Below are 22,822 nucleotides of genomic sequence, written 5' to 3'. Positions count from 1 at the left end.
CGCCATGAATATTTATTAAAATTTTAAAATATTACAATTAAAATTTTCTAGAAACTTATTTGGAGGTGTTGTATAAAATGTTAAAGTTCTATCATATTTCAGTGAAGACACTGTTCTGACAGAAGAAGCCCAAAAGGTGTCACCACTTTGCACATGCAGCACTAACAAATGCTCCTTTGATTCTCATGATGTGGCAAAGAATTGCAATTGAAAGATGTACGGCTGTTTCCTTCAACAGTGAAATGACTTCTTAAATTCACTACTAGTGTACAACAGTGAAGAAAGCTGTATGTCAAATCAGGTTTTGCAACAGTACATAAAAGCAAAAAGAAAAAAAAGGCACTTTTTGGCTGGTTGTGCCTTGGACTTGGCAAATCTTTTCACAATGGCAGTAACCCAGGCACTCTTTACATTTTCCACTCAATTCATGCGCATGGTGCATTTTGTTCAAATTAAGGCAAAATCCATGAACAAAAGGCCAAAAGTAGTGCAGAAAACTGAAAAGGAAACTCAAAATTGGCACTACAGAAGGTAATATGCAGAGTTAATGGCTAGAGATCACTTAACTGCACTTCCCATGGGAAAACAAAAAAGTTGCACTCATGTAGATCAACTGATTTCCAGTTATTAAGGAGCAAATAAACCTGTGGTATGTCTGGTTCAGCAAAAACAAAACTATCCTTTGCCTGTGTTAAAACTTTTTTTAAAAATTCACATGTCCCCATGTCATTCAAGGAATCATATACAGCCAATTCCAACTCTCTTTCAAAAGCATAAGCAAATGATTGCAGATCACAGCATTAAGACCACCATTTATTCAATATGTCTCCAAGAATTAGCATGATGATTTAAAGGAAGCAAATAGCAATAAAATTCTGTCTTAAAGTGCTTTTTCAAACCTACTCATCAACAGTTTTTCAAAGACCCATTGATGCCACAATACATACGTGTATTCTTGGAATAAACAAAGCTCTTTTATTGCTCTTACCCATTTACTTATGACATCAGAGAAAAGTCACCAATTCCAGACTTCCTTGTACCAAAACCATTCCATAAGGAATAACCATCCTTACACAAAAGGGCTTTTAATTAACCCTTTCTGTAAAGCCCTATACAAATTACATGGGAGACATATTAAATACAAAGGTTCTTGTGTAAACTGACTCTTAACTAATATTTTACAATGCCAAAAGAAAATCATCACACATTTTTACATAATTTTGAATATTCCTATTCAATATTTTCAGAAAGATTAAAAATTTGCCCTCCATACCTAAAGGCAGTCTTCATTATTTTTGTCTTCTGTATAAAAACCAAAAGTTTTTTGCAGCATCACAGAAAAGCAATAGCTATACATTCACTCATTAAAGGTTCACATAATAAAAATTTCAACCACTTGATTTTTTTCCTTAAATTGGTAAAAATCTTTGACAGACCTCTCTTTACCCATGCCTGGACTAGCATCCCACAAGAACTGGCAAGGATGTCGGGAACTCCTTGCAGTCTTATGCTTAAGCTTCTCAGCTGAAGAATTAACTCTTTAGAGAGAAGCATGGCCACTGATTCTTAGAAAGCCTTCATTTCAGGTTCCACTCAAGATGTAAGCGATGGGATTCCAGCAGGATCAGAAAGGCCCCAGATACTCAGTATTTCCACTGAACTTCTGTTCTTCAGTTTGCAGCTACCTGCTAAGGGTCCACATCATCAAGGTCACTTTTAGGTTCGCCAATCATCATGGGAGACACCGAGCCCTTTTAAAACAAACAAGTCAGGACAGGATTATGTGACTCTTCAAACGGTACATAATGAAGTTTCAGTTGTATGGCTGGCATTCAGAACTTTTCAGGAATCAGTTTGCCCACAGATTATCAACAGCTCAGTTCACTAAAGGGGAAAGTGACAGTCGCATACACAATAACTGTGAGGCCCATTGTGACGAAGTCTGTCAACAGGCACAATTTCTCTAAGCTTTCATGATGCTACTGGCAGAGTTAATTATAATAAAATCTGAGTATTACAAAAGTTTGACTGTAAACCAATTTTTCTAAGGAGGTACAAAATGGACTATTCAAGGCATTCTGTTTACCTGTTGTAGATGTCTCCCTCCATTCTCATTGGCAGGACTGCTCTCAGATCCATTACTGCTTCCTGACTGATCCTTTTCATTTAACAAGGCTGTGGCATATGCCAATGTGTCCTAAAAGGAAGAGCACAGACAGACCTGAGACATGCTATTGTTTTCGTATGACCTCCAGGAAAAGCAACCAGCAATATCTAGGAATGGGTATTTCTTGGGGCTGGTCTAAATGTTACCTCCCTTACATGGGAAACTGCAGAAAACATTTGTGTGATGCTCCTCGCACAGGAGTACAGCACCTGCAAACCACACATGGGCTGAGACTGATCCTGTCAAGCACCAGCAGCTGCCTAAGAAATGCAGTGTCAGCGTGGACAGGTTTCCTATGAACGGCCCCAGAGCCCATGAAGTCAGTTTTTACAGGCAGCACAGTTGCTGCACCTTGGACAAGTGCTTAACAATTCAAGCCTAATTGAAGGGTGATAGTCTACTACCGGGGATTAAAAAAAATTAAAACAGGGAAAGAAGATTATGGAACAGTTCAGTCCAGTTTCACTAGGCAAACTATGGACTACTTCAAGTTAGCCAAATACACATTTGAGGTAAGTTAAGACTCAAGTCAAACTACATGCTTGTAGTTTAAGTTATCTACACACTGAAATTGCACTGCTTTTGAAAAATAAACAGAAAAATATTGCCCATCAACTACTATACAGCACTGGCTAGAAGTGTATGTAAATGAGCTAAGTTTCTCGACAGCAATGAACATTTCACCACTCCTCTGTATACAAAGGTAACTGCCACCCATCAGATCAGGAGATTCTTATGAGGGTTTTTTCCCCAAACAGTGCCAAATATAGTCCTATACCTGTGCAGAAATAGTGCGCTGAAAGGTTTTGGCGGTTGAGGTTTCATTTGATACATTACTCTGTGGAGCCCAGTAGTGTTCAGACATCTAGAGAAATGTAAACACATATTACAATTGTAGAGTCACTGGAGTTTAAGTGTTCGAGCTACAGACTGAGAAGAAGGAATCCAGCTTTCATGAAGTTTATGTCATTACCAAGGGTCATGAAACATTCCTCAATCTTCGAGCAGGAAGTTGGCATTGCCATGACAAAATGCCCCTATTTTATGAGAAGGTAAATGGCCTTTGTGTGACAGCTGCTTAAGAGCCTGGAACACTGGAAGCCCAACATGACCAGCTACTGAGAACACAGGAGCTAAACAGAAGCACCCCCATTACCTAGATGCAGCAAAGAAGGGTCAGAGTTTTTGCCCAGACAATGAACAGTACCCTGCCTGGTGAACCTACAGAAACCTGCAGAATATTACTACCCAGGGTGACTGAATTACTCAGGACACAGCCTTTCATTCTCTCCCCAGAGCAGTGCTTCAACACGAGCAATGTACCAGGTAGCTACTGAAATCAGATTCCAGTTTCTTATTTGTTTGCCATTATTAGGTTTCAAATTTGCAGAAATTTCCCCCCCATGCAGCACTTAATTATGGGCACTTTATACAGAGATGTTAAAATTTAAATTTGCTTGTAATACAGTCATGTAAATGAATCTTTCAATTTTGTAATAGCAGCAAGTTTCTTAGCTCCAGTTAAATTACCTTTATTTGAAGCCACTGTACTGCCCAACTCCAATGATGTGAATTCTCTTTGAAATAATCTTTAGCGGCAGAGCACCTTTGAGAATAAAATAAACAAATAAATAAAAAGTATTGTCATGTATTAAAGCTACCTGATATTCAAGAACTGCACTTCCCCTACCATCAACCCAATCCAGCGTGCAGAACAAAACAGTATGGAGAAAGGTTAAATATTTCAAATTTATTAAGGCTATGTGTAACACGCAGCCACATTTTCACAAAAAAATTCTTCCTTGCCAGGCCATGCAGAAATAACTTACTTGTTGCAAGCAGCTAGGTTAGTGGTCATTTAGACACCTATTTAATATAACAATTTGCAGTGACTGAATACATATAGAATACCAGTTTTCAAAACCCGCAGAAGGGGTGTTAGCAGCTCCTCTACATTATTCTCTCTGAGCTACTGCCATAGCAGGCATAACATGGTACTTCTGAGTCCCCTAGTTCTATTTGTCTAGGCTGCTAATGTGCAAAAAGTGACTAAACATAAGTATTTGTGGGTGATTGGCTAATATCATTTTTGAGCTATTAACTTTAGTGGAGTTTGCAAAACAGAAAGCTATGACCATATGGCCTGAGCAATTAATGCCCACTTGTCTGATTTTCCCTGCACTGCTACTTTCTCCTCTGCACTACACAGTAGCTACTAGCTCTCAGGACAGCTTCTCAACCATCTTTCTTCTTGCTATCATAAAAAAATGGTAATTGCCACAAGACTAATTTCAACCAGTGGTTTACTGAAGAACAAAACTACACAGGCAAGGAACTGTGGAGTAGTGGTTGTCCTATTTCCAGCTCTCTACCTGGCTGAAAGATGAATAATCTGTACCTTTGGGCGTTCCCAAATGTCACAGGTTTAGACCAAGTACAACTGGTTTCACAACAAATGTCACAACATGGATCTCACCAAGTACAACTGGTTTCACAACATGGATGAAATTATCTTTGAAAAAAAATGCAATTGAATGCTAGCAGTTCCATACGCTCACTAAAGAAAGCTTGGGGGCAAATGTAACTAACGTGACGCAGATTTTTGCAGTGTTCTGGATACATGTTGCTGCATGTTCACTTAAATGAGGCTCAAAAAGAAGTCAACTTGGTTTGGCTAAAGTCCAACAAAGGGCATATAGAATGAGCTCTTTATGACACATGAAAAGAATGTGTGAGGTTTTTATAGGCCAATTTGTCAGTGAAAATCCAACCAGCCACTCTGAAAGGGATGTTGGCTGGTAAGGCTGGGGCTGCTCTGCCAGCATAAGGTGGTGGAGGGCTGAAGTTGACACACTTGGTCAAGAGTTTAATCAGAGTGGTTTTAAATGGTGTGACTTTTAAAGGTTTTATAATACTTGTTTTTATCATGTTTTATTAATATTGTAAGCCGCCTTGAGTTCCACAAGGGAGAAAGGTGGCTAATAAATGTTTTAAATAAATAAATAAATAAATATTAGATGATCCAATACAGGCAGAAGAAAACCTTTTGATTCTGCTGAGCTGATCCATGCTTCTGTAACTTCAAGGCTAGATTACTGCAACACAGTCTGTGTGAGCTTGCCGTTGAAAATGATCTGAAGCTCCAGCTGGTATAAGCATCCAACTGTTTGCTTATATGTTGGCTGGAGCTGGGAAATGGGAGCATATTAATCTTATCTTGACACAAGTTGTCTGGGCCATGTTTTTGGATCCCATTCAAGACGCTGGTATTAAAGGCCTAAAGTCCTGCATAACTAGGGTTGCCAACCTCCAGGTGGTGGCTGTAGATCTACCGCTATTACAACTGATCTCCAGGTGACAGAAATCAGTTCCTCTGGAGAATTTGGCCGCTTTGGCAATTGGACTCTATGGCATTGAAATCCCTCCCATCAACAAAACCCCGCCCTCCTCAGGCTCCACCCCCAAAACCTCCAGGTATTTCCCAACCTGGAGTTGGCAACCCTATGCATAACTGCATAACTACATGCTGACTTGAGGGACACTCTCTTCTGGTATGAGCTCCTGCACCATCTCAGGGTTTCCTTCTCTGAGTCCTTCCAAAGGCTATTGGTTTAGTTACCACTCAAGGCTGATCTTTTAGGTATCTGCCCCAATACTTTGGAACAGCCTTCCAGAAGAAAGCCGTCTACAGACAGTGTAAGGCCACCTTATTTAGACTAGACTTTTAAGGATAGTAAAGGTCTTGGTGAAAGCTATGCTATGGAAGTTGTTAGGGCTTTCATGGATGCTGTCTGTGTGACATTTTATATTGGTTTTAATGTTTCTGTCAACTCTCTTTGGCCAGTGATATAAAAGTTATCACGAGTCACTAAAGTGGCGAGATAAAAATGCTTTAAAAATACAAATAAACACAATGCCTGTTATATGGATTCCTACCGTTCTATTTTGACCTAAAATTCAAGGCTAAAATGAAGTAGCAAACACTTGATTAAGGCTGAAAAAGCGTTTAGATACATGTAACCATCGACATAAACAGAGTTCACCAAACTTTCACTTCTGCTGGCTGTTACACTTACTTCTGAGCAAGAGTGACTAAGAATTTGACACACTGGTAACAGCGGCTGCTGTCCACATGGTTACTGTGATGCATCAAAGCTGTTAAAGGAAAGAAAATGTTTTAAGAAACAGGACTTTAGAAGTGGACTCTTTTATACTGCAGGATAATTAGATACTATGACTTATGTATCAACTTGACTTATCCTCAACTTGAAAAAACCCCTATCCCTAGCTCAACTTGAAAAGCTCACCTCTATTTCTTAAATAAAAATGGAACAAATGGTGGAACTAACACCTAGAATTAAAGAACCATTTAAAGATAATTATATTGGCTAGTAATACAGCCTCATTACAGTAGATCCGACAATATTTTAATCTTCTGATGCCCCTGTAAAAAGATGCCGTAGACAAAGGGATAAAAAAGCACTTCAATTCCCCAGCTGTAAATTCAACGTAAAAATAAAGTTTGCTTGAAACGAAGCGAGCTGAACAGTTCTTTGAATCCTGTGAACTACACACAGCAGATTTACTTGCCTAGCAATCCATTTTCTGTTTCAAATGCAAACTTGACCCGCTCTATTTGTAAAGGATCTTCAATAACCTGCAAAAAAAGGGAAAAAATAGTTTGAGAGATTACAGTGATACTTGGCGTCTATATCCCGGTGAGAGAGAGTCTGGCACTTCAGATTTTGGTGCCACATTATTCAGTCAGCAGTAAAGGGAGGCAAATAACACTGACCATCATGTTTGTTCAGTTAAAGTACAACACAGTATTGTTGTCAGTCATGTCCATTGTCCACATTTGAGTTTGCTTGTGTGAACAAAACGAAGTATATTGCCAGAATACTCTACATAGCATCTTGACTCTTCTGATTTATCCCTAAGCAAACTGTATTCGCCAAATAGCAGGTTATGGCTGAGCCAAAATTAAATTGTACCTTAATAATTACATTGATGCTTATGGAAGAATCAAAGCGTATCTTTAGCCCCCTCCCACTGAAGTCAGTTTGAATTAAAAGTGTGAACAGCATGCACTGTTATGCCAAAAAGACAAATAATACATATATTCAAGTAATTGCAAAACTAGACCTATTAAGGAAATAAGTCGTGTGCTGAGACTATACCACTTTCCAGGACAGAGATGAGGAAGGGCAAGATTGAATGCTCCCTCAAAGTCAAACCTCATCTAAGGAAATCTACCAAGTCAGGAAGAAGGCATCAGGAAAAACCATTCCTCCTCCATCCTCGTCTGTCAGCAGAATGGTAGCAGGATGCAACCCACAGTCACTTACTTAATCCAGAGTCACTTACTTAACCCACTTACCAATATCTCATGAAGAAGCTGGAAGGTGTTTTTCAGTTCATGAGGTGGAGCAGTCTCCAACTGATTCTATAAACCAAAGACATACAGCCTCAGGCAGGTGGAAGAGCATGTGCATGAGTATTAGTACATTAAAAAAATTATCTGAATTACTTTAGCAGACTACAGGCTACTTTGTCAGAAACTCCTGCAATCACAAAAGCACTTTTAAGCAAGTTGTTTTACATCTCAGTGATTGCTCATTTGTTTTTATGTGTGCATTCTTCCTGAAGATCTTGGCTCTGACTAGGGAGCTGTAGGAGTGGCAGAAAGAATAACGCATGTAAATAAAGAAAGCTTGTGCAAAGCTATGTCTATGAAGACAAGAAGTGCAGATGTCCTGCTTCCCGATCCCCCCACCCCAAGCTTTCTGGCATCTCCACTTTTCCAATGCGTGGCACAATGTTCAAGTTGTCAGGAATCATGAAAATAACAATACTAATAATACTATTAATACTAATAATTCAAGATACTCAGAATATGAAAACAAACGTGGAATCTACACCCCTTCCCCACCACACATCTGTTAAGGTCATTGCTAACAATCTTCCTTTTCATACTTTACACAGTGTAAACTCAACTGTGAACTGGTTTTTTTAAAATTCTGAACAGATGGCATTTAGGGACAGATGATACCATGACCAGGTAGATCATATAAATATTTTAAATAAATATCTTACATGCTGTTGGTTCAGTCATTCATAAGCATGTACGACACTTACAGCCCAATACTAACGGGGTGGTGGTGGTTAAGGAGTGCCTGGGGACTGCGCCGCCGTGCTGCTTTCAGAGTGGATTGCTGCCAAGTGCAGCAAGCCAAAAAAGCAATTTTGAAGAAAACCCCATGGAACTCTCTACAGAGTTCCAGGGGCTATGCCTGCCATTTTGCAGGTGTAATTGAGCGCCTGCAAAAAGTGGCATTACTAGGCCGAAAAGGCCACCCTTGGGAATGCCCCCTTTGATGCCAGTGCATGCCCAAGCCAGAAAAATGCTGCCAGCAAAGCTGTGCCAGTGCTTGAGCATGGCGCTGCTGCACAGCTCTCCAGAGCTGGCATTAATGCCCCTGTGCCAGTGTTAGTGCCACTTTAGCCAGGGCAAGTGGCACTAATGAGGGAGCAGAGATCACGCCGGCTCCTATCTCCTTTCGCCCCCCACTCCTTAGTTGAGATTGGGATGTAAGTTTCACAGAATCCAAACTAATGCTTCAGTGTAGAAACACTGAAACAGATTGCTTTTAAAGTTCACTCTGACTGACCTCTTCTTACCTTAATTAAATGTAGCATGGTAAAGGAAAAGTGCTCATTACAAAAGCAGCAGTATACCACCATCTCAAGGAGAACCATCAGCGATCCAGTTAGTTCCCTCAAAGCATGCATCACCTAATGATGAAAGAACACTCAGAACACTAGACAGCTATGATTTTTAAAAAGTGATGAGTAGGTTTCTTTTTCTGGAGGGAAGGATTTCCCTCCCTCCTTTGCCAACTCTATCAGATTGCCATTTTATAATGTATTTGATGCCTCTTCACTTGGCTCCAGTGGTTTCGAAACATGCAATATTTTAAGATCACTAGGAAGGATGGTTGGTTGGTTGCCTTACAGCTCTGCCACGTTAACAAAATAATCAAATAACTGTTTGCAGACAAACTGTAGATCTAAAATAGCTTACCTCCATTAGGTAAGGTTTCCCCTCAGAGAGGAATAGCAAAGCTTCCACCTCTTCATGGAGGGCCAGAAGTGGCCCTGAGGTGGTCACGCCAAGAGGTGAATGCAAAGTGAACAGACCAGGAGCTTTAGAGAAAGAGAAAAAAAAAAAACCATGCACAATCACCACATGCGTATAAGTTGGGAAGACATCTGTCTCAGTAGCAACTTTATATGCCTTTGCTATATAGTCACTGAAAACTAGCACTAAAACTATTAGGGGGTAAAGTGAACACGAACACATGAAGCTGCCTTATACTGAATCAGACCCTTGGTCCATCAAATTCAGTACTGTCTACTCAGACTGGCAGCAGCTCTCCAGGGTTTCAGGCAGAGGTCTTTCATATCACCTACTTGTCTAGTCCCTTTAACTGGAGATGTGGGGATTGAACCTGGGACCTTCTGCATGCCAAGCAGATGCTCTACCACTGAGTCATGGCTTAATTGCTTAATAAACAAACTGAACTGTATTACTGAGACAATTCATCAAGCTTGGATTACCAAGGCTAGTCCAGCAGTACTTACCCACTTTCCTGTGTGAAGAGACATCAGAGTGCAAAACCAGCAGGGCCACAGTATTATGGAGGAATCCAAACTCACGTGCTTGTGCTGAACTCCATCTGCGATTCTGTATTGGCAGAGAGGATTTCAAAAAGTCAAAGCAATTTAACAAATCATAGTTAAAAAGCACACAATAAAGAGCTGCTTTACATCTTTGATCCTCCTCTGACTCATGAAAACTCATGCTGGAATAAACGTTCTTAGCCTTTAAGGTGCCACTGGATGTGTTCTTTTACATCCTGAGCCCAACAAAATTGCTGAACTCCTGTTCAGACAGTCACACCAACAGAATTCAAGAGGTGTTCTTTCGAGGGGAGTTGGGGGGTAGCACAGGCAGAGAAAATACTGGAAAAGTTACTTGTTTGTCCTTGGGCAAGTAATGCCCGTGCCCAAGTACAAAACTATGCTGTACTTTAAGGAGTCCATCTCTTCTAGCCTTTGAGAGATATGAGACCTCTGAAGCTCCAAGAGAGTGGCTAGGTAACTTTTAGGGCACTTAGCGCAAGACCATTTTGTGCCATGCATGACTATATCACAAGCAGTACCTCTATTCAGTTCACGAAAGAAAAAATATATATTCTTTTATCAATTACCAGATATCAATATTTTCCAAGAGTGAGAAGCTCATCACATAGTGAGCTCAGAACTGTGCTTAACTGGCTGTGCTGAGAGTCAGGAATAGCTGCCATTATGTCAGGCTGCACACATTACTCTGATCCTGTTCAGCCTCAAGGGCCATTAAGCTGCTTTGTGTAGGGAAGCGGGATCCAAGGGAAGCAGTGGGAGGGAGTCTACATTTTCGCTTGGCTTCCTGTTAGAAAGGGAGGACACCCACTGCCATTTCCTCTGGGCTCTGAAGCTGAAAGGCTAGCGATAGCACTGGTAATTGGAGGGGTGGTGGGGGCTGCAAGTTTCCTTGAAGCCTCAAAAGGAGAGCATCACTACAGAACATACAAGATAGAATGCAGCAGACAGTCTGCTCACGTTTTCAGAACGTTCAACGCATCTCGTTACCTGGTTATTTTGTCGGTTGGGGCCAAGAAGAAAGTTGATCATATGTGTCAAGGCAGAATGCCTGAGGAGGAGATCGCAAGCTCTTAAACCCTGCTATGAAAAGACAGGCAGAACAGAAAGTCACATTTTTTTACGCGCCTCTCTAAAAATGTTCTGCAGTTAAGTAATTTGCATATTTTAAATTAAGTCTCATTACTATTCTTTCAAAATTTTGCCATGAAACACTGTCTTAAAAGCACTGATTAAATTCAGCTGTGGTGCTTTGAAAGGCTTTGAATGGCTCTTTAAACACCAGACTGAATCCTGACCCCCTTTTCAGCTTTTGTGCCATATTTAAATAAGAAAGAAAGAGAAATGAGTACTCTTAACATTCCCTGGTGATTTATGTATGCCACATGTATAATACAGTTCTGAACAACATTCAAAACTCAATAAAGTAATTTTAAAATTATTTTCTTCCTAAAATTTTATACAAGTTCTAAAAGATAACTACTAGCATTTCTGTATGATAATTGCAATGTTTCCTACAACAGCTTATTATCCCTTTAAACTTTTGTAAAACAGAAGTAATGGAAGGGTGTTTATGTGGGTTACCTTTTGCACAAAATTGTTGAACAAAAAGAAGTACTGGGCACAGTTTTTACAATTTTCAGGGACATCTTTGTCCAATAGACCAAGAAGCACTTCCACTAACTGATGAAGACGTTTTAACTGCAAAAGAGAAGAGATAACAAGACTTAAAAATGTCTGGGAATGGCAGTTTAAATTAAAGCATTTTCAGTCAATGGAAATAAAGCATGCAGTAAGGTTAAGCTAATATTACCTTGAGTGATATTAGGCAGCTTATTAAAAAATGACAGCAAAAACTGAGTATTCCACAAAGCCTGCTGGCAACAAGACTAGCTGGATAGTTCTGCTTTAGTTGGTCATTTTGGATTGCTTCTTTAATACTTCACTGGACAATTTTTTAAAGAACACTTCATAACTCAGACGTGACTTGTTCACATAGGTTTCAGCGTATGCAACCTCACTATAGGAGGACGGGGCAACAGCTCAGTAAGTTAAATGCTTAACAGATAAACTTAAGAAGCTTAGCAAAATTTGCACATAGCATGATGTGTGCATGCACACAAGGAGATAGACAGAAAATGCAAGTCTCCAACCACTCGCTTCTGAGATTCTAACAGGCACTGTATGCACATTTTCAATCACACCACTTAAGCCACAAGGGCTAGAAACTTCCTTTTGAAAAGTTAAAGCAGAGTTTCTCATGACACTGTAGTCCACCCTTGCACACAAGAATATCCAAAGGTCTTTGGTTCTTGTAGGTTATCCGGGCTGTGTAACCGTGGTCTTGGAATTTTCTTTCCTGACGTTTCGCCAGCAACTGTGGCAGGCATCTTCAGAGTAGTAACACTGAAGGACAGTGTCTCTCAGTGTCAAGGGTGTAGGAAGAGTAATATATAGTCAGAAAGGGGTTGGGTTTGAGCTGAGTATTGTCCTGCAAAAGTATTGTCCTGTAAGTATCAAGATAATGTGCTAATGAGGGTATGGTGTGTTAATATGGAACCATTGTATCCTGAAGTGATCTGTTAATGTGTGTAATCCAAAACTAATCTGTATGGCTATTGTTGAATGTTGTCTTTGTCTGGAGGTTTTTCAGGGCAGGAAGCCAAGCCTTATTCATTCTTAAACTCTCCTCTTTTCTGTTAAAGTTGTGCTGATGTTTATGAATTTCAATGGCTTCTCTGTGCAATCTGACAAAATAGTTGGTAGAATTGTCCAGTCTTTCAGTGTCTTGGAATAAGACCCTGTGTCCTGTTTGTGTCAGTCCATGTTCAGCCACTGCTGATTTCTCAGGTTGGCCAAGTCTGCAGTATCTTTCATGTTCTTTTATCCTTGTTTGTATGCTGCGTTTTGTGGTCCCGATGTAAACTTCTCCACAGCTGCAAGGTATACGATATACTCCTGCAGAGGTGAGGGGGTCTCTTTTGTCTTTTGCTGATCGTAGCATTTGTTGTATTTTCTTGGTGGGTTTAAACACTGTTTGTAGGTTATGTTTTTTCAAAAGTTTCTCCATCCTATCAGTGACTCCTTTAATAAATGGCAAGAATACCTTTCCTATGGGAGACTGTTTTTCTTGAGTTTTCTGATTTTTGTTTGGTTCAATGGCCCTTCTGATTTCATTCTTGGAGTAGCCGTTTGCTAGCAGTGCGTGATTTAGATGGTTAGTTTCTTCCTTGAGAAACTGTGGTTCACAGATCCGTCTTGCACGGTCCATTAATGTTTTGATTATTCCTCTTTTCTGTCGGGGGTGGTGGTTGGAGTTTTTGTGTAAGTAGCGATCTGTGTGAGTTGGTTTCCGGTAGACCTTGTGACCTAACTGAAGGTTTGATTTACGGATGACAAGGGTATCAAGAAATGGGAGTTTACCCTCAATTTCCTTTTCCATGGTAAACTGAATGTTTGGATGGATATTATTAAGATGGTTTAGAAAGTCCATTAATTTTTCTTCACCATGGCTCCAAATGGTAAATGTATCATCTACGAACCTGAACCAGACTGTAGGTTTGTAAGGTGCTGACCGTGCAAGACGGATCTGTGAACCACAGTTTCTCAAGGAAGAAACTAATCATCTAAATCACGCACTGCTAGCAAACGGCTACTCCAAGAATGAAATCAGAAGGGCCATTAAACCAAACAAAAATCAGAAAACTCAAGAAAAACAGTCTCCCATAGGAAAGGTATTCTTGCCATTTATTAAAGGAGTCACTGATAGGATGGAGAAACTTTTGAAAAAACATAACCTACAAACAGTGTTTAAACCCACCAAGAAAATACAACAAATGCTACGATCAGCAAAAGACAAAAGAGACCCCCTCACCTCTGCAGGAGTATATCGTATACCTTGCAGCTGTGGAGAAGTTTACATCGGGACCACAAAACGCAGCATACAAACAAGGATAAAAGAACATGAAAGATACTGCAGACTTGGCCAACCTGAGAAATCAGCAGTGGCTGAACATGGACTGACACAAACAGGACACAGGGTCTTATTCCAAGACACTGAAAGACTGGACAATTCTACCAACTATTTTGTCAGATTGCACAGAGAAGCCATTGAAATTCATAAACATCAGCACAACTTTAACAGAAAAGAGGAGAGTTTAAGAATGAATAAGGCTTGGCTTCCTGCCCTGAAAAACCTCCAGACAAAGACAACATTCAACAATAGCCATACAGATTAGCTTTGGATTACACACATTAACAGATCACTTCAGGATACAATGGTTCCATATTAACACACCATACCCTCATTAGCACATTATCTTGATACTTACAGGACAATACTTTTGCAGGACAATACTCAGCTCAAACCCAACCCCTTTCTGACTATATATTACTCTTCCTACACCCTTGACACTGAGAGACACTGTCCTTCAGTGTTACTACTCTGAAGATGCCTGCCACAGTTGCTGGCGAAACGTCAGGAAAGAAAATTCCAAGACCACGGTTACACAGCCCGGATAACCTACAAGAACCAATGAACTCTGACCGTGAAAGCCTTCGACAATAATCCAAAGGTCTCTTAGGCTATGGGAGTAAACATTCTAAAGTACTGGTGACAAGAAAAAGCAAATGAGGAAAAGATGCAATTAATGAAGGAGCAGCAGGCTATATTTTCAACGTACGATAGGTTTCACAATCCAATTGTTAACCATACAGCAAAGTTACATTTTACTGACCTTATCTTGATAAAACAAGGCACTGTCTAAGGTTTTTTCAAGAATAGTGGCTACAGCAACTCGGACCTCTCTTACACTGCATTCAAGCAGAAAAGTCCTGGAAAGATAAATACACAGACGTGGTGTAAAGCTGAAAAGGACATGACCACCAAGGCACAGCCCTCTTATCTGTGCATTAGCTGAAATGGTTATACTTTTTAAAAAAACATTTCTTTGGGATTGTAGAACTGCACAGACTGAATTTTAATAGCCAAAGTGAAGTTGCCTTATAGAATGTAAATGATATCTATAGGTCTCTGACAAGAATTCTTCAAAATCAGCAGGATTAAACACTCTAACAAAATACTTAGATTAAGAGGAAGCAATAATTGACTGCCTGAAGCAATACAGATAGGCCTTCCACTTGGAAATAATTCACTGAGCCAGGGCTCATTTGGAGCAGGCACGCGTGTGTACATATAGTTCAATTAGAGCATTGCATTTGACCAAAGATTTTATATTTATGTCATACATTATACCTAAGGGTCCCAGTAAACAAATTCAAGAAGCTTTCTGTACATAGAACAGTGTCTTCACCTTATAACAGAGTTGCACTTACCTGTAACTGTTGTTTATCAAGTGTCTTCTGTGCAGGCACAGATGGTAATGCACAGGCCAGCCATGGAGAAAGAATCCTAAGCTTCAGAAGCTTCGGCGCCTTTGGAGCACTCCCCCTCCCCTCCATCTCGAGCTGGGCTCCTTTGCTGCCCAAACGGTCACATGACGGAGCTGGGGAAAGCACACTTCACCTCACTTCTCTGTTCGCTGCCGTGGAGTATGACGTGATACAAGCTATAAGCCCACAGCAGGGAAAAGAGGGAAGGATGAGTGCCTGCAGAGAAGACACTAGATGAACAACAGTGCAACTCTGTTTTCATCATTGTGTCTTCTGTGCAGACCCGCATGGGAGAGTAGCAAGCTCACATACCAAGGAGGTGGGTGTGGGCTGCTGAACGGAAGAGATATTGTAAAACTGCTGCTTCACTCCTGGAGTCCACGTTGATGGAGTAATGGCCTCAGGAACGTGGAAGGGTTGACAATGTTTCTGCCTTACAGAGATCCTGCAGGTCGACCTGGCGAGGAACGCAGCTGATGAGGCTTGAGCTCTGGTCAGGAGTGGACACTCTTTCTTAGCATTATCATAAGCCAACCTTACAGCATAGACCACCCACATAGAGATGGTCTGTAACATTGCTGCTTTGTCTGTTCTGGGGCCTTTGCCTGCTTCAAAGAGGTTATTGTCCTGTCTGAAGTACCTTGTGTGTTGTAAATAAAACAGTAATGACCTTCTGACATCAAATGTGTGTAGTGCTCCACTGTTTGAGGATCTGGGAAACAAGTCGGTAGGATAATGTCCTGGGTCATTATGGGAAACCACATTGGGAAGGGGAGTCTTGGTGATGTGGTGGAGTCAGCAATTGATGCCAAGTGGAGTCAGATTGCTGGCGCTGAGGAGAATTTGGAGACTGATGCTGAGATGAAGGTGCCTCTCAGTGCCGTGGTGACTTTTTAGCTTTGAGGAGAGTCTATCAAAGTGTGTTTGGCCTTTTTGTTGGCTTTCTTATTGGGACGCTCTGAGGCTGCCTTTTGTGCCACTGGCATCGAATTCGAGGGGTGCTTAGAGAGTGCAGCTGGCACCAATGCCATGGACAATGTGTGTGACCTTTTTTTTTTTTGAAATTTTTTTATTGGTTTTTATAATATAAATTTTCCATGTTAACAAACAACAATATACGTAGTATTAAAAACTAAATCATAGGTAATGTTGTTATAATTGTTTAAGTACTAAATAAAAATAAAAAATAAAGGAAAATTTATTGACTTCCCCATCACCTCCGTCCGCCTCTTAATAAAGTATTCTATCCCATCGTGATATGGTCTGATCTTAATTATTCTTATATCTCAATTAGGTTTCAATCACATTATACTATCAATATAATTGATTACGTTTCTTTATGTTAACAATGTCATCTAGATCAGATTAAAAGGTATTCTTCCATTTTCCCCAGTCCTAGTTCATATTCACAATATTTCATCCACGCCTCCCATTCCCCCATAAATTGAACATTGTCTTTTTGATTTAAAATAGCTGTAAGTGTTGCCATTTCCACCAGTTCAAACATTTTCAAAGTCCAGTCTTTTTTCCCAGGAGTGTCTGCCCCTTTCCATTTTGCTGCATAAAGCAGTCTTGCAGCTGTAAATCAAAAAAGTCCTGTGTTTTAACAAATCATCAGGTATCATACTTAATAGCATCATTTCTGGTGTTTTGGGTATGTTTTTTTGTACTATTAGTCTTAATTCGTTATAAATCATATCCCAAAAATCCTTAGCTTTGTCACAAGTCCACCACATATGATAAAAAGAACCAACTTCTTTATTACATTTCCAACATTTAGGGGATGTCACTTTGTAGATCTTTGCAATCTTCTTAGGCATTAAATGCCATCTATACATCATTTTATAGATATTTTCTCGAATTGACTACGCATTTATTCCTTTCAGGTCTTTCGCCCATAGTCTTTCCCATTTGTTTAGGGCAATATCATGTCCCACAGTTTGAGCCCAATTAATCATTGTTGGTTTGATTATTTCCTGCTCACAATAAATTGTTAAAAGAAGATTATACATTTTAGAAATCAGTTGAGTATTATTATCTAATAGCATCCTGTGAAAAGATGATTTTTCTTTAGAGAATCCATTCTTCATATCTTGTGTAAATACTGATTTAATTTGATGATATTGAAGCCATTGTAAATCGTCTTTAAGTAACTGAAAGTCTTTTAGTGAGCTTTTCTTTCCTTCCCAGTTAATTAACTCTTGGTAGGTAATAAATTTGTCCAATCTAAGTGGGCGTAATGTCAACATTTCTTGAGGTGATATCCACATCGGTGTTACTGGTTCTAGAATATATTTATATCTCATCCATATATGAAATAAGGAGGACCTGATTATATGGTTACGAAATGATGCTTGTATCTTAATTTTACCATACCATAAATAGCCATGCCATCCACTTATATTGTTAAAACCTTCAAGATCTAACAAACACGAATTGGATAAGTTCATCCAGTCCTTTAGCCATACTAAAGCGGCCGCTTCAGCATAAAGTTGAAAGTTAGGTAGTGCTAAACCTCCTCTAACTTTAGAGTCCACCAGATGTTTATAAGCAATCCTCGATTTTTTCCCTTGCCAGATGAAATTTGATACGTCTTTCCTCCAGGTATCAAAGTATTTAACATGTGATATTATAGGCAAATTTTGGAATAAGAAAAGCATCCTTGGTAAAATGTTCATTTGGATTGCTGATATACGTCCCAAAAGTGACAATTTTTTATTTGACCAAATGATCATATCAGTTTTTATTTTGTCCCATAGTTTAAGATAGTTATTGGTTATCAAGTCTTTATTCTTTGCAGAGATCCAGATTCCCAAATATTTGATCTTATTAGCCTTCTCCCAACCTGTGTATGATATAAATTCCTGTTGTTCTGTTTCTGATAAATTCTTAAATATTGTCTTTGTTTTTTCTTGGTTAACTTTAAATCCCGATACATTTCCAAAATCGTCCAAAGTTTCCAACAGTATCTTCATTGATTGTGTTGGATTCTCCAAGATTAACAGAAGATCATCCGCGAATGCTCTCAATTTGAATTCATGTTTTTTAATTTTTAATCCGTGAATGTCCTCCATACTCCTTAGCTTACAGCATAGTGATTCCAACACCAACAAAAATAATAATGGAGACAGAGGACATCCTTGTCTGGTTCCTTTCTTGATTGCGCAGTTGTCGGACATCAATTCATTCACCAGAATTTTTGCCTGTTGGGATGTATATATGGCCGATATACCTCTCAAGAAACGGTCTCCAAAATTTAATTTTTCCAATATCTTTTTCATAAAGTCCCATGAGACCATATCAAAGGCTTTCTCTGCATCCAAAAATACAAAGGCCACCGTTTGTTGAATATTCTGGTCATAATATTCCAATGAATCTAATAAAACTCTTATATTATCTTTAATTTGCCTTCCTGGAACAAAACCTGCTTGGTCTTCATGTACAAGGTCCTTAATAAAATGCTTTATCCTATTCGATAAGACCGAAGCATAAATCTTATAATCCACATTTAACAGCGAGATAGGTCTATAATTTGAAGTTTTTTCTGGATCTCTTCCTTCCTTAGGTATCAACGATATAAATGCATGTGACCAAGTCTCTGGGGATGCTCCCTTATCCAAAATTGTTACAATGTGTGTGACCTTTTGTGGGGCTTCTCAGAGGGTTCCTCGGTTGCCTTGAGAGATTTCTCCCACAGAGCTGCTTTAAGATGTGATGTCCTTTCATTCCTGGCCTCAAGTGAGAACAGGTGACACACCTTGCAAGTCTCCATAATATGGCCTTCCCCCAGACAGAATAAATACTCACTGTGTTTGTCATGTTGTGCCATCTTTGTCCCACACTGTTGGCACTTTTTAAACAACATCATACATAGTTTTAGAAGATTCTTGAAGATTTTCTCAGGAAATGTTAGATGCTGTGAAGCAGCTCTTGAAGAAAACATCCTCTTTCCACTGTGGCAGAGAGAACTGAGGGAGGAGCACTCTCCCCACCTCCATCACTTGACTGTTTGGGCAAGAAAGGAGACTGGCTCTTAACTCAAGATGGAGGGGAGGGGGAGTGCTCCAAAGATGCTGAAGCTTCTAGGTGCTTAGGAGGCTGTTTTCTGCAACTGGTCTGTGCCTGTGCAACCCCATGCTGGGCTGCACAGAAGACACAACGATGAACTTATATTTTTGCATCAACTGCAACATAAAGTCCATCTTTTCTGAGCATGAATAAAATGACACTGAATGCTTTAATATACAACTATGGTCTGGGTCCTACAAATACAACCAGAAGGCACTCATCTCCTGACTTCTTTCCTTCAGATGTTCCTCAAGACCTCCAAAAGGCTGATGCAGGGGATGAAGGCTGCAGTTACTTATCATCATCCCACTGGTTCTACAGGCAAAAGAGGAAATGGAATTTCATCTGGTTCTCTCACTTCACTGCAGCCCGCATGACATTTTGTCAATGAAGTTCCGACAACCCATCATCACTATTTTGGAGGTCTCAGGATGCTGCCAGAGCAAAGGGGAGATGGGAAAGATCTGTATTTGTGAGCACCTTTCACACATGATATTTACATAGCAGTGGATTGAACTAGAAATATGAGAATGGTACTAATTAATGTTATATTTCCTAATGTTATAATGGAAGTAATCTCGCTACTTAAAAAAAGATACAGTACAAGTTTTCCATAGAGGCAAAGCATTATACCTTACACATATTAAGCAATTTCTTTAATTTGCAAATGGTAGCTTGATTAAAAGAAATTGAAACCTAATGCTGCAGAGAACATTTAAACTTTGTTTTTTGCTTCCACAGAAAATTTTCCTAGTAAATCATTATTAAATCCAACATCTGAACATGTGGCATAAACCATCTGGATACATGCCAATATAAGTAACCAATACCGATATGCAAAACAATATTTTGTTATTTAGACACCAAGAATGCAAAGATGAATACACTTGCTCTTTTTGGGTTACTTAACATAAGACATCTATTATTTAGAAATTTACGAGCCTGTATTGATACTTACTTTATGAGCTCTCGTCCTTCTGCCCCAACAAAATATTCAACCAACCACTGACAAGCATCAAAACTTTTAGAGACCAAAGCATCAATGGTTGCAATCCATTCTTCTGTGTCAACCCTTAAAAACAAACACAGCAACATCAGTAAGTAGCAATATGTGATATTCCCCCTTCAGTAAGTACCTTTAAAGGGAGTGTTACCTGAGCTTTTTCTTAGTTCGCAGATATGTTTGGAAGATGAACTGGACTGCTAGTTGTAAACTCACTCTTGACATAGATGGGTAGTGGGGATGTTTTAATTTTGTCTGAGAAAGAGAGAGAATACACAATCACATTAATTGTTTCAGCTATATTTCTTAAACACAATTATCAGATAGGTAGGAACTCAAATGTTACCAAGACAGCCATTACAATGATAAGGAAAGGTGAAGAGGATTCCCACTCAATGTGCTTAGGCAAATATCTGAAGAATTTCCTTTTCCACAAACTCCATAGAGATCAGTAGGGGGAAAAAAAGATTAAATTAACTACTCACAGCATTTAATGAAGCCAGTGACAGGACAAAACTAAAATAGTCAGTGCTGTAGACATCTCTGTTCTTCATAAATTTCAGGTTTTCATCCCTCACCATCTGTAAAGATACATATGACTGGTTTTATCAATGAAAGCCAAGGGAAAAGTTTAGTTTCTAAAACCCTTCCACTGTTAGATTAATATAGCTATTCTTAGAAAAGCAACATGTGCTAAGGGGGAGATTAGACACAACATGTCTCCATTAACAAAGTATAGATGGACTCTAAATTGGCTGTCTTTTGGGGACAGACAAGAAAATTCACTAAGCTGCTCATTGGGTTGGATCCCGTCTATATTGTGTGCACAGAAGTGTGACTTCCCCACCTCCCTTCTTCTGTGTGAAATGCCCTCCAAAATGCTGCTCTTGGGAGATGGAACACCCCTAGAAGTAGCATGAGGGGGACGTTGGAGGGCTGCCACAGCAAGTGAAGGAACAGCAAAAATTGCCTCCCTCATTTCAAAGTGAGGAATTATCAGGAACAGAGACTATTATCAATGTGAGAAAGAATACTGTACGTCCTTCTGGTTTAGCGGTCTCAAAGTTATGGTGGAACTGGAAAAAAGTATGTAAAGGGACAACCATAATTACCAGAGTAAATGGCAGAACCATGGAGTCATTCGTTAAAATTGACTGCCGCTAGGTTTACAATGGACAGTCTTCAGAGAAAGCTGTCAACTTATGGAAAATCACTGCTACAACATTCAGACGCCACCATTAATTAAACAGCTTTAAAAAAGAGGTCCATCAATGGCGGTTACCGCACTTTGTATTCCCAGCAATGTATTAAGAGTTTGAAAATGTTATAAAAAACATGGCTTTAAAAGGGTTTTTGGATACCACGTCTTATAAATGGTTGGAAGACGTCTTCACAGCTAAAGGGGCCAAAGTGCGAACAGTATTTTTTGTAACGTTTTCAAACTCTTAATACATCAGTGGGAATACACAGAAAGTGCGAACAGTATTTTTTATAACATTTTCAAACTCTTAATACATTGCTGGGAATACAAGTGCGGTAACCCCCAATGGCTAGTTCCCAAATTTAAAGCAGTATTTTCCTGATTACAAGGGGTGGTAAGCACAAACATCAGGCAATGTCCATCTTCATGCAGCTATTTGTGTGAGCTTTTCAGGGGTATTTGGTGCTCTACTGCTGGGGACCAGATGGGCCTCTGTTTTGATCCAAAACAACATTCTTATGTCCTATTTTCTCTCTCTCTCTCTCTTTTTTTGTATTTCATGGGGGGGAAAGAACCATTATTGAAAAGACCTTAAGTGCTGCAATTTTCTCGTAAGTGCTGCAATAAACATTAGATTTACACAGTAAAAACTGTCTTTAAATGTTAAATAGATAACCATTAACATATGTAGATGGTGTAATAATAAATGCTAGATACAGCTTAAAGGAGTCTTGCACATTTCAACATATTAATAATATTAATGAAGTATTCATTTAGTGCCTTCAGGACTACTTGCGAAACACTTCACATACATTACTGCAGTAATCCTTAAAAATATCTTGTAAGAAAGGGTGGAATTAAGAAAAGCTCCTCTGATTTGGAGAGCTCTCCTTGTTACTAGTGCCACCTGTGAAAGGACTTGGGGGTGGGGTGGGCTTACAAAGCTGTTTGAATGCTTTGCTACATTCCTTGAAGCATGATGCTAGCTGCCTGTTCTGACAGATGCTTTGCTCTGAATCTTGTGACTAGCAGCTGGCTAGGTGCCTTAAGTGGTATCTCTCCTGTAAGACAAGCTCTGAGGTAGCAGAGTGGGCCGGATGGCTAGGGGGAAAAATTCCTCTTGAAGTTGCCAGCTATTAAGCAGTAATTTTCCTAAAAGCTCTGGTAAGGAAAGACAGAAGGAGCAAAAAGTTAGGAGACAGAAAAAGATTTGATAAGGAGAACCGAATTTTCTATAAGTTCTGAGGAGGTAAAAACAAAGAACCTAGCTGCAGAGCAGACAGAACTG

The 22,822-nt window shown here is 39.6% G+C and overlaps 1 protein-coding gene across 1 annotated transcript in view; it reads right to left on the bottom strand.

Annotated features, from left to right (window-relative positions):
• Positions 1-1,587: 1,587 nt before the first annotated feature.
• The window catches only part of USP24 (ubiquitin specific peptidase 24), a 112,033-nt gene continuing 90,798 nt past the window's right edge, over positions 1,588-22,822 (bottom strand). Inside the window, exons 52-67 of the mRNA XM_056844066.1 lie at positions 20,819-20,914; positions 20,485-20,588; positions 20,289-20,402; positions 14,608-14,704; positions 11,456-11,572; positions 10,862-10,954; positions 9,812-9,914; positions 9,252-9,373; positions 8,849-8,962; positions 7,548-7,613; positions 6,758-6,824; positions 6,244-6,322; positions 3,698-3,773; positions 2,946-3,032; positions 2,087-2,197; positions 1,588-1,751 (exon numbers count right to left, since the gene is read on the bottom strand). Of these exons, the coding sequence (XP_056700044.1) occupies positions 1,689-1,751; positions 2,087-2,197; positions 2,946-3,032; positions 3,698-3,773; positions 6,244-6,322; positions 6,758-6,824; positions 7,548-7,613; positions 8,849-8,962; positions 9,252-9,373; positions 9,812-9,914; positions 10,862-10,954; positions 11,456-11,572; positions 14,608-14,704; positions 20,289-20,402; positions 20,485-20,588; positions 20,819-20,914 (1,509 nt within the window). The 3' untranslated portion in view covers positions 1,588-1,688. The remainder of the gene's footprint in view (positions 1,752-2,086; positions 2,198-2,945; positions 3,033-3,697; positions 3,774-6,243; positions 6,323-6,757; positions 6,825-7,547; positions 7,614-8,848; positions 8,963-9,251; positions 9,374-9,811; positions 9,915-10,861; positions 10,955-11,455; positions 11,573-14,607; positions 14,705-20,288; positions 20,403-20,484; positions 20,589-20,818; positions 20,915-22,822) is intronic.

This window comes from Euleptes europaea, chromosome 2 (assembly GCF_029931775.1).
Source record: "Euleptes europaea isolate rEulEur1 chromosome 2, rEulEur1.hap1, whole genome shotgun sequence".
In the NCBI taxonomy this organism is placed as follows: domain Eukaryota; kingdom Metazoa; phylum Chordata; class Lepidosauria; order Squamata; family Sphaerodactylidae; genus Euleptes; species Euleptes europaea.
The sequence above is the reverse complement of the archived record's forward strand: the minus strand, read 5'-3'. Positions and strand labels throughout refer to the sequence as shown.